Below are 16983 nucleotides of genomic sequence, written 5' to 3'. Positions count from 1 at the left end.
TGTAAATCTGAGGTATGATGAGCAAAATATTTACATTAGGGACTGAGGTTATTTTCTATGGCTGCAGCCCTCCCCTTGCCCCCACACTCAGCTTTCCGCATCGTGAAGCACCACACCAGCATGCGGGTTTAAAAAGACAATGCTACAAGTGTTAAAGGCAGAGTTAGGCTAAATATAAATTGCTTTTAATAAGTACATACTGAGGTTCATACAGAGGTATTTATTCCCATTTAAATAACCTAGTTAAATGAGAACCATTCTCTGACGATATGTGCATCCAAAATAAAGACCTAAGCTATTGCCCAAAACAGCTTAATTATTCAGATTAATCTTGAACAATCATTGCGTCTTTGAAAACCTGTAGGTGATGAGTTAAGAGTGTTTTACCAATTCTGAGCTCAAATGCCAAGTTTCTTGTACAGATCCTAAGCATCTGCTCTTCTCTTAGCATATTTTGAAAAAATCTGTGGACAGTTAAATACACACTTCCTCATAAGCACAGACCTACCCCTCAACCAGAAGCACACACAAATGTAATTTGATTAAGAGATGAAAACTCCTGTAATGTTTCAATCTAGTGAATAAGAGGTGCTTTGTTTGAAGTCCCTGAGAAGCAGAAGTAAAAAAGAAAGCAAAACTAACAAACTGCTTGTAGCTTTCATAATCATTATACCTTTTATTTACATTTAGAAAGATAAGTAGTGAAACTTAAAACAATAAAACCAAATGCAACTTGTACAGAAATCATTTAATTTTTTTTTTATTTATCACACATTAAAAAATGAAACACACTATACAAATGTTTCATAGCAGTTTACACATGGCTCCATTCAGACCCGCTCTCAAAGTGCTGCCAACATTTACAAGTGCTGCCTGTAATGGCAGCTCTTTATCATCTAGCCAATGTATTGATTTAAATGCAGTAGCATGCAACCCTCAGTGGAGAAGGGTTTGATTCCTTTTTTCTTAAATTAGGTTAAATGGCATTGGTGTCCATATTTACATACTTGAAATGTATCAATCCTGAGCAGTTCCGATGTAAATCTGAGACTGGCTGATGGGAGTCCTGGTCTCGGTTATTAAAAAGGGAGGTCCAAATGGCAGCAGGCTGGCTGCTATGAAGTTCAGCTGTTTTCATTCTTTCCATCACATAACTATTTGAGTGTCACACAGTCAGATAACTGCTAATAAAAATGTTAAGCCAGGTAACTGTAGGTGTCCTTCTCACCATCAACACGTTCCAAGTACTCCTTCTCGATCAGGATGTCGATGCATTTCTGTCGGGTAGAAATTGAAAGGCCAGAAGCGTGTCAGTAAGAAAAATAAAAATCGCATGCAGACTTGCATTTGCAGAAATCCTTTTTTGGAACAAATGTGGCAGTTACATCTCATGACTAATCAAGGTTTACTCCCGAGCAGCAAAGGAACTAGTTAGCTGGCAACTGGCATAATAAATAACAGTCCATTCAAACTACTAAAATTTACTCCAAATTTTTGAGCGTGTCTGCAAGACTTTCATTAGCTCCTCTTCAAGTGAACAAAGATAACCTGATACTATGACATGCAGCTAATTCACAGCAGTGACAGGTCCATTGAAATCCATGACGTTGTATAAGTTAGTACATCATCAGTAAATGATGAACTTACTATTTCCTATCTGAGGAATGTGAACAACTCATTCCTTTGACCTTTGCAAATCAAGTTTTTCTAAATCCTCCCCTAATCCAGACTCTTGTTTTAAAAACCCATAAACTATACAGCTGATCTGTTCACACACCTTAATCACTGGAACTCTTGGCTTGAATCTTGAGGACAGCTGGGTTAGGACTTCTCCAAGCAATTGCTGGTGTTTAAGAACCTTTCTCATTTTCATAATTCTCACAATAGCAGCCTAAATAGCAAAATTGAAAGACTTTTAGGAACATACAATGTGACATTCTGGGCTGAGCCATTCTGGGCCTCTACCTGGCCTCTAGTTGCAGCTTATACCTGTTAATAAGGAGGGCAATGGAAGCAGCATGTAAAATACACTTGATACAATGGTACAAGGCAGGGGACTTGTTCGTTAACTGACCAAAGCTGTCCCAGAAACTGGAAAATGTGCATTCAAGCAGCACGCACCATAGCTGCATACATGCATTCAATTAATCTGGAAAAATCTTCATGGGTTTGTTCTGGGAGAGCCGGAGCCATGTGTACAGATGTTCAAATACTGAGGCCCTGAACAGCAGACAGCTTCTGGTGCGAGGGGCGGGGGGGCAACTGTGCACACATCTTTGCATGTTTTGCAGGCTCTCTCAGCCCGCTTGGTAACAGATGGCAGCAGTGCATAGGGCAGCCCTGTTTGGCTGACCAAGACTGCACATTATCAATCAACCTGTTTCCCTGCAGCACACCATGGGGATTGTGAAAAAGGGGGTGTTCTGCTCCCTCCTGGAGCAGCAGAGTCCAACAAGCAACACATTATCTCACTGGGCAGGGGTAGTGGGAAGCTGTAGGACTGTTCTCTTCTGAGAAGCCACAGCATGTACAGACATTCACTCTCCCAAGAGAAACTTGGAGTGATTTTAACCCTGGTTGTTTCTAGGTTATTTTTCCTCCTGCAGCAGCCATTTTTACTCTGGAAGAAAAAGCCTGAACATCTGTATACTCCTGGAAGAGCAGTAACTATCCCAGGAGAAACTGAACCCCTCTATGAAACCTATGAGTCTATTTTTAGTGTGTATAAATCTATATGGTTAAGAACTGAATTAAGGCATTTTTTAAGGAAAAAAAAAAAAAATGGGCCTTAGTGGCTAGGTTAGCCAGAACACTTATACAATATGTAGATAGTTAAGGCTTCCTGACTTCAGCAACGTAAGATTTTCCCCTTTACGTGCTGATCCTCAGCTGCCAGAGCATTGCCTCCATGCTCAAGCCAACTCCACTGAAATTATTTGAATTTGAGCAAATATACACAGTTTACATCTAAGTTGAAAGCCCAGTAAACTCAGTGCATGGTAATGTGGAATCTGAATACTCCTTATCACGCCAGCTAAATGTCAGCAACAATAAAATGGTTCTGTTATGCCCTAAATATTTCCTATTAAAAAAGCTAACAGCCTTTGAGGTTCCTGTGTATTGTCTTCACTTCAACCTGCCTACAGTATATATATATAAAGTAAGATTGAAGTCAGGAAGCCTTAAACATATCTACATATTGTATAAAGTGTTCTGGCTAACTTTGCCACTGAGACCCATTTCTTTTTATATGGAAATAGCATGGAAATATTTGGCAACCCAGATCACCTGAATCAGTAGTTTCCTGTCTTCCTCTATGTTCTTGTGTGTAGTCTCCTGCTCCTGCTTCTGTTCAGTCTTCATTGGCACATTGATGTTTACCCTCAATTTTTTGCTGCCAAGAAAAGGAAGTTAAAAATAATTGATTCATTTCAAGGGACAAATCTGATACGGTAACCTGATTATCTCTTACGACACCGATTCTACAAAAGGGAAATTTTGCCCAGCAGAGGACATGGAAGATGAAATAGAAGAAATATCTGCGATTATTCCCCCTCATACAAAATGATTTTCCTCATCATATGTGCCACTGAGGCAGCATTATTATTATTATTATTGATCTAAACATTGATATTACATACTATAAAAATTCACCAATACCAGCTAGATATTTCATGCTGCAGAGGAAACCCAAGTACAATTAAACACTTATTCTAAGCCAGGTCCAAAAAACCCAAGGCACCACAGAATGGCTGCAATCAAATTTGTGAATGGTTAAAGTATCAACTGTCCTACTGAAGAGTTCCACTGAGTGTGCAAGATCAGGCCCTACTGGAAGATATTAGATTGGGGAGGAGGGGGAAATCACCCACCTAAGCTGAAGGAGCTGCAGTTTAAATAATAAAAACAACAACCAAATAAAACAACAAGGTTTTTTGTCTCAGGGGGGAAAAATCATATTGCAAGAACAGAGAAAGCATGCTTAATATCTGTTAACTTTGTGCACAGTGTACATCAAAACTACTAAATCTCACTGAAAAGTAATGAACAGAGGAAGAAAGAGCCTGGAATTTAGGATGAACATCATAATCCCAGAGGGAACCAAACAATAAGCTTGTTTCTCCCCGTGATTATTTTTTAGTGATATTTTACTTAACAAGGGACTCAGCCCTACGACTGCATCCTCACTCCGGGATCCCTATATCTAAGAGGCCACCCTCTGAAGTAAAAGGAGGTCTGCCCAACACAAACAACTTGGTAAGGCAAGGGCCTTGGATAGTATAGTTTGGAATGTCCATTTCAAAGAAGACCCACCAATGATGCTATCACTTTGTGAGAACCAAAAACAGTAAGAGCTCGACAATGAAGGGGAGTTTGTACATCAGAACTCTGACTATAAAAAACTCAACACAAATACTCTCCAAGTTAAGTGTGCCTGAAAATATGTAAAGGCTAAGTTATGTTGTGGATACCATTTCCAAAGTGCCCAACTCACATTGTCAAGGGATACTCATCGAGTCAACAGGACTTCAGCACATGGGTGTCTACAGTGGGACATCTGTCCTTTTGAAAATGTAATATTTTATCTGACTCAAGAATAGTGCGCGACACTTTGAACAGTTATTTACTAGATGGGCTACGATTAGTCATTTGGTCAAACAAAGGTCAAATCTGTAACTAATTTTTGAAAGACCAGAGTTTCATCTTAAGTGAGAGATGCTTGATTCCAATTATGCCAATGTATTCATAGGGCAGGGGTAAATGAATTGTGAGCAGCAACATTTAGGGGAAAGTAGCAAATTGGTTGGCTGATTATACGCTGATCATAATATTACAAACTCATCCCAATATAACTGCTATTCTGATAATGTCTTCATACATATTACAGGGGTGTAAGCTGTAGCCGTGTTGGTCTAAGGACATAGGCAGACAAGGTTCTTTGGGCGAATCTGATATCTTTTGTTAGACCAACTTAAATAGTTGGAAAAAAAAATTTAAAGCAGGCTTTCAGGTTTAAAAACCCTTTGTGAGCTGAGGAAGTTTCTGCAGTTGATGTGTGCTCTTCCTGGATGGAATGAAAAGTAGAGAGGCCAGGGGCTGGGCTGGGCTGCATGTGAGATAGGCAAAAGTGATACAGAACTTTTATCTCTCTTCATAGATGTTATGAAGAGATATAACAGTTCTGATCCTAAGTTCTGAGCCTAATGTTAAATGTTGATATTTTTCCAGAAAGCCATACGGCAAATAATCCTGTGGAATATTTTCAGTGCAGAAAATGGGACGGTACCATTCTGAATAATTCTGAAACAGAGGAAGGGGTTGATCTTTAGAAAGTAGAATACAAAAAATAGATGTGAATATTATAAAATAGGTGGAAAAAACAGCTGAAATGTAAAAGGTACTTCAACAATAACAATGACAATCTCCTTATCCTACCAATTTAAAACATGTTTTCCAGAACCCTACACTACAGCATTTGTAAACCTAAGATGGTTTCAGCTACCTCTCTACTGGCGCTAGTGAGACCCCAGCTGGAGTACTGTGTCCAGTTCTGGGTGCCGCACTTCAAAAAAGACGTGGATAACCTTGAAAAAGGATTCAGAGAAAGGCCACAAGAATGATTAAGGGCCTGGAGGGCAAACCTTATGAGGAAAGACTAAGAGATCTGGGACCGTTCAGCTTGGGGAAGAGAAAAGACTGAGGGAGGACTTGGTGGCCATCTGTAAGTACGTAAGGAGTGAATATCAGCAGCTGGGAGAAAAACTGTTCACTAGAGTGCCCCAAAGGAGGACAAGGAGCAATGGCCATAAACTGTTAAAGGATGGTTTCAGGTTGGATGCAAGGAAAAACTTCTTTACGGTAATGGTGACCAGAATCTGGACTAGACTTCCCAAGGAGGTGGTGCAGTCCTCAACCTTGGAGGTCTTCAAGAGGAGACTGGACAGACACCTTGCTGGGATCATTTGATCTCAGTGGTATTCCTGCCCAGAGCAAGGGGGTTGGATTCGATGATCATTCAAGATCCCTTCCAGCCCTTAATTTCTATGATACCAGTAAGCCAAGTTGCTCCTAGGAATTTCAGCAAAGCCAATGTATCGCGGTTTTTGAGCCAGAATAACATAGTTGTTTGTGAGTTCACAAAGCAAAGAATGAACCACCCAATGGTTATTTCTTGGGTCTGGAAGAAGGATATTTAATATTTAAATACAAGAGAGGTTGTTTTGAAGAAAGTTTCTTTCGCTTCCATTAATTCACTTCTCATTATTTTTTTAGCACGTGGATTAAGTTAAAGTGGATTAATCTGAAAGGCTTCTTGAATATGAAAAAAGCAGTTATGCATGCCTGAGTTTACAGCTAGCTTTTACTTAAGTGTCAAAAAAATTACCTCAATACAATAAGTAATTTGGAGTTTATAGGTACAGAAAATGGTACTGAAGCAAAATAAGTTAACAAAAAGATTCTCTCTGTAGTATTGCTTTTTTAAGACACTTTGGAGCCCAGGTTTCTAAAGTAAACTCCCTAATATCTCTCTCTCCAACAGGGAGAAGCAGCAGTGAAGGCTTGCCTTGGGCTGCAAGGGGAGGAGGGGGGAAGCAGCAGACATGATCAGCAGCAGCACACAAAAATCAGGAACTGAAAAAGTCACGTATATCCATTTGATTAAAGTCTGAGTGAGCCGAAATGAGAATTAGTGCATGCCAGAATGAAAGTATGAATTGAAGACATGAGACCAACATGAATGGTGAGGGAAATCCAATTTGTTTTAAGGACTTTGATGTTTCTAAACCATTGTAAGCAAAACACAATAAGTGGTAGGAGCTTCAAAAAACAAACAAACAAACCACCAAACAAACAAAGACCATAACCACCCAAAAACTGGTGTATATTACTAGATTTTTCTTACTTTTTATAACCAAGATACAGTTTTATTAAAGTATCCGGCTTCAACTCCACCTCATCAACATTGGCATTTTCATCTTCCAAAACCTATACGAAACAAAGAATTAATGAATATTCACTAAACATTTTCTATAAATTAAATATGCAAAGGAGAAAACTTACCAATAATTTTGACTTCAATAAGATCTGTAGAACTTGTGCCAAGATATCCTACAAGCAACAGAAAAAACTGAGCAATACAAGCTTAACAATATATATATTTCTTTTTTCAAGCATCAAAAGAACTGGGATTCTCGTGAGGGGTGTCGAAGATACCGGTCACAGGCCAGGTCCAGTGCATGGAGTTGCTCGATCCTGCCAGATGACTGGAAGCTGGGGGCATGGCCAGGGAGAGGCAGAGCCTGAAACAGCATATGGGGCCCCTGGATCCTGTTGGACATAGCCACCTGTGGCAAGAGGGCTATATATCCTGCTCACCTTCTGGCCTGTCGCCACTTGGACCACCATGCCCAGGCTGCCATGACTTGGCTCTGCCATCCCTGGACCCCCCACTGCTGCTCCCAGACCCATAAAGATAACGTTGAATCCTGCCATCGTTCCCAGACCTGCCACCAGACCTGCTGGAGATGCTGGTCCTGCAGATCCAGTCCAGGCGTTCAATCCCACCCCCCTTATATAAAAATTAAATATCTGGAATTATTCTTGTTTTAGATTTCATAACTATGAAAAGCAGATTTTGTGCAAACACAAAAACACATAGAGAACACAGATGATTTAGTTCAGTGGTTCTCAGCATGTTAGACTCAAGGCACCCCATGGAAAATGCCAGGTTTTAGCTGTCACTTGTTTTATGACTACAGAAAAATAGAGCAATTCTTCTGCTGGAAAGAACTCAGAAAGACCACAGGTCAGAATATTTTCTTATTTGAATGGAATTTTATTTGTAATCTCTGGGTTTATTTTGTGGATTATGTCTAGGTGTTTGAACAGCTAACAGTGCTAATACTGAGTGGAACTCCACAAAGCCCTTAAAGGATCTTGCGGCACCCTAGTTGAAAGTCACTGCTTCAGACAGTGAAAACTGAAGCCTGAGGACAACTGCAAAAACATACAGGAAGCATTAAAGACAGCTTGTTATTGAAGGTTAAAGACAAACAAACTCCACTTTGGTTTCAATGTATTCTCTTATGTCAGACTAATAAATTCCTCAAAAAATAGCTCTTTTCCCCATAAAACTGTACTGACATGCAGGAATATAGCTACTCAAAGACTTTTGACTTGACATTTGCACTTTCTGAGAATTTTGATGCAACGTAGCAGATTTCTGAATCCAGTATTTCTCAGACCACATCTAGCCTGGGAATTTGCCTTGGCTACAGCCAACGGTGGAAAGCTACTGAGGGCCTGTCAAGATGGTGCAATGCAGTGTCATGCACAGGTAACCAAGATACCCAAGTGTAATGGGGGCAATACTGCCGTGCATGCGTTATGCTGCATTGACAAACCCTGTAGTAACTGTAGTGGGACATGCAAAGCTAATACTTGCAACAGTTATTTGAATTTCACGGAAGCATACGCTCCATCAATGCAAGTGGCGGCTTTGTCCGTTTACAACACAAGATTTTCCTTAGGTACAGATGGTAGCATAACTAGGGCGACCAACTTGTGCACAAGCCTTGGGTGATGACCAAATGGGAGCAGAGGGGCAACAGAATAGGGACAGGAGGCTCTGACAGCACAGACTGAGAGCAGTCCTAGTGGGGGAGACCGCTACTGCATGGGGAGGTGTTGGGCTTCACCCTCTAACAGCTGCTCCTTCGGACACTAAATTAAGGTTTTTATAGTATCATTAGGTATACAATTCAGCAGCAGCTGCCAGATTAACTCTTGCAGACAGGTTACAGACAGACCTCCTCCTGCTGCAGTGGCATCTCCCACACATGGAGAGGCTTGGAAAGGGAATGGGAAAGGCTGAGGCTAAGGGGGAATTTCTGTTCCTGCTTCATGCAGTCAAAGCCCCTAGCCCTCTGTCAGGTACACCTCCCTGTGAGCCCCTACCTTCTCAAATAAAACTACCTACTCCTTCACCCCTGTTCTCCAGCACTCAGCACATCCTCCCTCACCTTGCCCCTTCCCACCCTCTGGCTCTGCCCAGGGCACTGGAATAGTTAGCTACGCCTCTAAATGCAGCTACATCAGCATGGCTGGCAATGAATGTCTGTATTAGAGGAAAATCCTCAGCAAAGAAAAGACAGCAGTTTCTTATTAAGAACTCGGTTTGCCGATTAGGAGTCACTTAACCCAACATGCACTTGCAGACCCTATATGAACGTACTAGCAAAAACGCACGTGCCTCCTAACTGCCGAGGGGGAAGACTCATATTGAGGACACAATAAGAAACCTCTTTTCCAAGCAGATGAAATGAGCCATGCATCTATATTTATCAATTCATTCACATTTTGTTTCTGTTAAAAGATATAGAAGATGGGAGATTCTCTGAAAAGAATAATAAAGGGAAACAGGGAATAAATAACCCTGCTCATAAACAGCAGTTTCGAACAAAACATAATGGAAAACCAATCTATTACTGCAGAAAAGGAAGACTTTAGTGAGCAAATCTAAAAGTTTAAACCAAGGATCAATGGTCACATATACAAGCTTCAGGTTTGTTTCGAAACTACCAAAATGAAACTTAGAAAGTTGCCACTGCTGGAAAGCAAAGTTTACCCAAAAAGCCAAACTGCTTTTGAACAGTTCCAACCTTGTGCTCCTCTTCCCATGATACCAGCACCCTGAACCCCACGACAAAGATTTTACACTGTAATGGTAATATAAATCTCATGTAACACAAGACATAAGTAAGTAAGACACTACCATTTTGATCTGAGTACTGTCTGTCAGTTGTTGTACGGTATAAGCATCTTCTGTGTTGTACTGCAGCAGGATTGCCATTTGGAATGTTGATGCCTTCCAGATCCCCAAAAAGAGAAAGGAAAGGACAAATATAAATTCTAAGTGAATAAAACCATACACGTTGGAGAGCTTTTAAAGAACAATTGTAAAACTTTTGAAGACCTAATTTTTCACCAGAGTTCAGGTCCTACACAGGTCCTAAATAGAAATGGACATATTTTCCAGGTGGAAATTCCAGGTTTTGAGTACTGCTTATAGCCTGCCCACTTTTCATTTTACAAAACTGAATAGCAGCTGACCTCAAGTGTGTAAATGCCTATTTTCACAAAAGGAAAAAATCAATATTTTGCAGAGTTTAAAAAGTGATTTTCCTTTCCACTTTTTAGCTGCCTTAAAATTTTGAACCCAAAACAGTTACTTCCTATTTCTTTTCTCAATCCAGGGAGCACCCAGGTTTGGTTTTATCAACGCAGGGAATCTCAAAAAGGCCAAGCCCTAACTTTCTCTCTTCAGTCTCACTGTATGGGTAATCTGTGTGCAAACAAGTTATATTAGGAGCTTCCAAACTCAGTTTCCCTGCACATAATAGCTCAAAGTAACTCATTACAAAAATGTTTCTTCACATTTCGTCTCAGGTATTTATCTAATCCCCATTACCAAAACACTGTGAACCTCACATTGTCTAAGGTCTACTTCTTCACAACATCCTTTTGAAGGAAAGAACTGCTATAATCCCCATCTAAGAGATGGGTAAAGAGACAAAGTGAGGCTAAGCAACTTGCGCAGGCAACAGAAGAAGTGAGTGGGAGACGAAGGACTGAAGCCCACAAAGACCCCAACTTTGCGCTTGGACTATTTTTCCTCATAATCATCACATCCCTTCATTAATTAAATGTTATTCTCACCTGTAATGTGTATCTATTTTTGAAACAGTTGGTAACAAGTTCCCCTTTGGATAGCTGATACAACCAAGTTAATTTTCTTCCACTATGACGACTGGCATAAAAAGCTGTAAATCTCTGATAACTACGTTCCAACTGTTTAAAACAAAACAAAAAATCCAAACAAACCCAAAATTAAATGTTGTCATTGTATTTCCATTATAAAGAGACTGCTAAAATTTAGTTTATGAAACAATTCAGACCATCTGTAATAACATGCTTTCCCGAAGGCACAGATAGGAAACAAATCTCATAAGAAGTTTTCTTTTGTGATAATTTCATTTTCAAATGTTATCTGCAAAGGGAGGGGTAGAGAGAAAGAGGTGGAGGAGACAGGACAACACAACCGTCTTTCTTGTAAGCATGCAATGTGTTAAGTAAGGCAAGAACGGTAATTTACTTTTATCCTCTTTCATCCCCTCTTGACTAGGCTGAGGAACAGTTACTAGATAGACAACTAGTGATAATGTCATCTCAATAGTTATTAGAGATCTGGAATGATTAAGAGGGGTAAACCCATTCTTAATGAAAAGACAGCTTTTAAAAAGCTAATATTTATTCTATTTCAGTGACTACTAAACACTCTGGAGAAAAGTGTATCTTGATTAAAGATTCATGAGCATTCAACAGGGCACAAGAGTTATGCATCTTATCCGCACCCCTTCAGGATGTTTTGCAGCAAGGAAGACAAGACTTGATATTACCTATTTATAAAATAAAAAAAAAAAAAAAATCTTGCAGAACTTTTTTATATGTCATAAAGAAGGAGTTTACGTCAATTTTCTATTTATTTTACTTGTTTATAGGACATCTTTAAGACAAGGGAAAGGTTTCAAATACTGACATTTTATGGCAGGAAATACTTGATTGGAATTCATTTTTGGTCATATTGAAGAAAATGAAGAGCTTTCTATGTAAATGGAAACTTTTGTTTAAAAGGCAAATATGTTTATCACCTCACCTCAGAAGGCAGAGCAAATGTGCAGGACTGCTGAAAAGGCCATGAACCAGAACTCAGAACCTGTATGCTGAAATCCACTGAAAAAAAAAAAAAGAAATGCACATAGATTAACAGGCTCTTCAGCTGTCTTCCCTACTGTACTACAGTCTTGTCATATGTGTAGCATTGGGAGAGGCCTTCCCAAACAGAAAGGGCTCTGTACTACTCAAAACGATACAGCATTAACTTTAACAACAAAAGAGAATGAGCATTACAATGTACAGAGCATTTGATTAAAATTAAAGACTCCCTACAAGACAAAGGTGAAGTTGAAGTTGAACGGTGTCAGATTTAGATTTATTGTAAAGATGAATTCTGAGTTTCCTATCAGGAGTGATCCATACTGGGTCAGATGAGAATGGTCCATCTAGCTCAGAGTCCCATCACCAGCAGTGACAATAGTAGATTCGTTAAGGGAGAGAATATGAACAGGGCATACCTTGAGTGATCCATCCCTTAGCATCCACCACCATAAATGTTTAGGGATATTAGAGGATACATCCCTGACTGTTATGTAATAGTTATTATTGGACCTATCAGTCACACTTTTATCTAATCCTTTTTAAATGTGGCTATACTATCTGCCTCTACAACCTCCTGAGATAGAGCACTCCACAAGTTAACTACATGTTGCATATAGAAGTTCTCTCTCTTTCTTCTTTTACACTTATCTTCTACTAATTTCAGGTGGGGTCATCCCTAGCTTAATATTCTGAGACTTGGTGAATAACAGTTCCTCTATATATTTTGTCCATATGCTTCAGGAATTTACTAGACATCTGTCATATTCCCCCTTCAGCCTTCTCTTTTCCAAACTGAAGTCCTAAGACTTCTTGTCTCTCCTTGCATTGCAGCTGCTCCATACCCCTGATCATCTTGGCTACCCTTCTCTGTACCCTTTGTAATTTAGCTACATCCTTTTTAAGAAGTGTAAAACTGTACAGTGTTCAAGGCGTAGGTGCACTGTGGATTTTATATAGTGGCAGGATGATGTTTTCCATTTTGTTTTCAATTCCCTTTTGAATGATGCCCAACATCTTATTGGCTTTTAGAGAACTATCTGCAATAACTCCAAAGTCTCTTTCTTGAGTCCAAACAGTTAATTCATAGCTTAAGATATGAATTGTGTAGGCTTTCTTGTAGGCTCCCCTAATTTTCTAAAAAGAGAAAACACAGGACTTAACAAAAAAAATTGTGTACAACTATTTAATTAAAGGCCTTCCCAAAAGTGTACTGAGGCAACTTGGGGAAAGTCAGTACATTTATAATATAACAGTAGTTAAATACGACATGAAAGTGGCACACAGTAATGTAGCTCAGTGTATATCAAGCAATTACTCCCATGCAGAGGGATTCCATTTCAATGAGGAACTGAAGTGAAAAAGATCTTTGTAGCTGAAATCAATCTGGCTATCTACTGAGCAAAAAACCCTGCCCTTTTCAGTACTATTCCTATACAAGTCAAGATTTTAATCAAAGGCAAGAACAAGTAATAAACACACATCTCCTCTATCATAACAAAGGAGACAAAGACAGGATTCAACTTAATTTAATAGCTACCCCAACTGTGAGCGATAAAACAAAAAAGAGTCTGCTTATAGCAAGGGGCTTATGGTACAGTTGGAACATGTGAACCAGACCCAAAAGCTGCATTTAAAAAGTCTAAGTTCAAGATTTAATCATTCCAGTTTTCAATGTTATACAAACCACAAAATTTCCTTCATGAAACAGCCATTTTCTCATGTATTTAGAATGAAGAAGCAGTTTGGCTATTCAACAGCAACTTAGCTTCTGAAATAAGGATATTAGGTTAAATACTTACGGTCTAATGGTTCTGAATTGGTCAGGTGCTTTTTAAATTGCTCATTCAAATCCTTGCTTACACCAATATCTTGGAACATCCTCTGAAGTTTGGAGGTGTACTCAAAGCCACAAGCTTGCTGTAATGAAAGAGCACAGCTTTGCCTACAGGGCCACGCATTTCAACATCAGGAAAATAAACTTAGCAAGAAATACAGGATTCTCTAGTACGTTTCAATTTTCTTAAGAAATTTATAATGTCCAGTTCCCCCCTATGAAAAAACACCTTGAAGCAGTGATCTTGTGTAGCGTTTTTCAGAGCTGTACTGCTACCAAGAGTGTAGGGGGCAAAGTTATTTCGAAGTAAAATGAAAGCTTACAGAAACCTACCTGCTTCTACACAAGACGCTGACTGCGCAGTAGCCTGATACTATTGTGCAGTGATGTCACGTGGCAAAAACCATGATGCGATGCTACTGTGCAGTAGTGTCACAAAAAAGGTGTTTGCTGGCACTACTGCACAGTAACTCGGGTACTGCGCGTTTATTTTCTACTTTAGTGTTTATACAAGCACTAAATAAATGTGCAGTAATAACCACGCAGCAGCATCTCATATAGCTGTGGCCACTGCCAGGAATGTAATAGCCCCCAGCACAAAAGCCTATGTGCCAACCCTTTAGACTACAATGATGAGAATGGAAAATTATGGATACCAATAATTTACTTTTCCTTCAAAAAAAGCTGTACAGAAATAAGGTTTTGTCATGGTTGCTCTAAGCAGAAGCACAATCACGCAAATTATGAATCTCTCTCCTGAGATTTTACTTGGCTAAAATGTCAATGATGGATAAGGGGGAGGATACACTATGTGACAAACTGGGGAGCCAATACTGCAGTTGTTTATTTGGACAGGAAGACTACTTTAAGTTTTCATTTGACCAGCCAAATACATGGACTACAATCTCTCAGGGATTAAAAGCAGCAGACAGTCCAGCTTGATTTCCATACCAGATGTTTAAATAAAAGCTGCAGAAAATTTCACAGCATACTCCAATGCCTTCCTAGCTACTGTTAAGAGATTATAATTTGGGAAGTGTAGAGTGAAGCAATTAGGGCTGAAAGTCTTACCTTCAGCTTAGAGATCATGCTTGCCTCAGCATCATCACTGGCACTGTTCTGGTGTACAAGTCTCTTTGCAAGCATTTTAGCATAGAACTTTTGAAACACATCTTTGTCTTCAATGTATTTGAAGACAACCATCTGGAGAAGCCAAAACACCTTCTGATTAGAGGAAAATACCTAAAAGTTCATACTTACATAGAAGTCCAACATTTACTTCACAGGTAGTATCAAGTTATTGATATAAGAAAAATGTTTTTCAGAACAAGGTATTTGGCAGATTGTTAAGAATGTTAATAAAAGCTAAAGTCTTAAATAAAAAAGAAACACTCTGAAATATATGGAATTTTTTGTATGTTCCACAATTGTCTATGATAATCTGATTGATCTATGGTGGTTAAATGTTTGCACAAAAGAAAACTTTTTATTTAAGAATCTTACCACTTGATTAAGTGTATCTTCTAGTTCTGCTTCTTCTGGATTTTTAGAGCTGCAATCAAAAAAGTGCATTGTTTTTATGTTATTTGAACAAGCTTATGATTCCTAAATTATGAATCTGATTTGTATTCTAGACTCAAGACATGGCAAGCATATCTAGATACTTATTTCATAAGCAAGCACTGGGGTAAAGCAAAGACTGGCTCAAAAATCTATTTTCATTTCAGAGTTGTAACCTATCAGAGATTCTTCAGAAGGGAAAAACAGTATTTCCCCATCCTCTCATTAAAGACGCAGAGTGATACAAATGTGCATCATTCTCTCACTTACACTGACTGATGCACTGAATGCAAGCGGTAGATTTTTAAAGCTGAAACTCCCTGTACTCAGGAGAGCAAAAGAGACCTCTGCGAAGGACCCCCACAATAGGAAAGAAACAGCCACATACAACTATACACTTTTTTCAGGTACTCACTATAGTCTTTCATTAATAGTCTTATGTTTATGCATTATAAAAGAGGTTGTTCTTATACCTGTAGTCACACAGTTGAAAGAGTTACACAGGTGAATCTTGAAACTTAAAAGCTAAGAACAAAACAATGTTTTCCCCCCTACATCATCTTCCCATCAAGTTTATCTCAACACTAAAACTAGAGCAAATAAATACTCGTAGACTAGGTCCATGCTCTAGGCTTGAAGGCAAAACCACTTTACCATGCAGTGATAACCAGAGGCTGTGATAGAATCTTGGTCTCTTAGAAGAAAGAGTTAATAAAGGTTGCCTATCACTTCCAATATCATTACCAGTACACCAGTAATTTTATCAGCTCATTTCACAGGTGGCTAAATTACTTGATGGCAAGTACTGAGTGGGACATTGGGTGGGAATAACAAGAGTACAGGACAGTTTTTTGACTTGTTTGGTTTCCATTGAGAAGGAAGTAACAATAAAAAAAGATGGAGACAAGAATATTAACAAAAAGCAAAAATACTTCTTTGTTCTATGATTTGGAAAAAAACCCCACTAATCACTATCTTGGAAAGATTAATAAATCTACATTGTAAACGTGAAAAAACAAAGTAAGAAATGTTTTTTAGCAAATTAAAAATAAAATTTGAAGTGTTCCAGTTCAAATTCTGTAGAGCTTTTGGGCACTTACTATATAGTACTTTCTTGCTTGCTTCAAATCGTGTTAGATCTTTAAGAATGAAATACACTTTTGTAAGGATGCATAATTTTACTTCACAATGATGATTTCTGTACAAGGAACCTGCAAAAAACGTCTAACTGTGTATGACAAACATACCTTTTCTTTAGCAAAGAGTCACAATATCGTGCCAGCAGCTCTGGGGATTTACTAGATGACTGGGCCATTTTTGTTACTGCGTTATTATTTATAAACCGACCACAAGCCTGCAAATTACAGAAAAGTGAAACTTAAAACCTCCTTAGACAATGAGATGGAATTGTTACCACAGATGCTAATTATACTTACTTTATCTAATGCAGCAACAAAACCAGCATCATTATTGAATGCAGACATCACTAGAGCATTATATTTCTTATGGACATCCAACACTGTCTGTACATACATTTTTGGATCCTAAAAGAAAAACAGCTTGTTGCTTGCAATAAAACACATTAACCAGCTCTTCCTCCTGCCTCCAACATAGAGCTATGCTACTTCCTTTAAAGAAGATTTATAGAGTGAAAATTAAATTAATAAACTTGTATTTTAAAACAAGGAAACATTCTAAACACCTCTGGGCATTCCAGCAAAAGAAAAAGCAGATATCAGTCAAAAACTGGTACTACTTCGTAATTAGATCTCTAGTACTATCGATATAATAGTAAATACTATTATTTATTA

The 16983-nt window shown here is 38.8% G+C and overlaps 1 protein-coding gene across 4 annotated transcripts in view; it reads right to left on the bottom strand.

The window, feature by feature from the left end:
- Positions 1–744: 744 nt before the first annotated feature.
- CUL1 (cullin 1) overlaps positions 745–16983 on the bottom strand; it is a 75077-nt gene continuing 58838 nt past the window's right edge. For all 4 annotated transcript variants that reach the window (XM_025209836.1, XM_006028401.3, XM_025209838.1 and 1 more), the window contains exons 10-22: positions 16609–16716; positions 16420–16526; positions 15116–15164; positions 14684–14815; positions 13578–13695; positions 11717–11793; positions 10720–10851; positions 9776–9868; positions 7063–7110; positions 6905–6987; positions 3289–3394; positions 1778–1891; positions 745–1277 (exon numbers count right to left, since the gene is read on the bottom strand). In XM_025209836.1, coding sequence (XP_025065621.1) covers positions 1197–1277; positions 1778–1891; positions 3289–3394; positions 6905–6987; positions 7063–7110; positions 9776–9868; positions 10720–10851; positions 11717–11793; positions 13578–13695; positions 14684–14815; positions 15116–15164; positions 16420–16526; positions 16609–16716 — 1248 coding nt within the window. In that variant the 3' untranslated portion in view covers positions 745–1196. The remainder of the gene's footprint in view (positions 1278–1777; positions 1892–3288; positions 3395–6904; positions 6988–7062; positions 7111–9775; positions 9869–10719; positions 10852–11716; positions 11794–13577; positions 13696–14683; positions 14816–15115; positions 15165–16419; positions 16527–16608; positions 16717–16983) is intronic.

The sequence above is a fragment of the Alligator sinensis genome, unplaced genomic scaffold (genome assembly GCF_000455745.1).
Source record: "Alligator sinensis unplaced genomic scaffold, ASM45574v1 scaffold456_1, whole genome shotgun sequence".
Lineage (NCBI taxonomy): Eukaryota > Metazoa > Chordata > Crocodylia > Alligatoridae > Alligator > Alligator sinensis.
The sequence above is the reverse complement of the archived record's forward strand: the minus strand, read 5'-3'. Positions and strand labels throughout refer to the sequence as shown.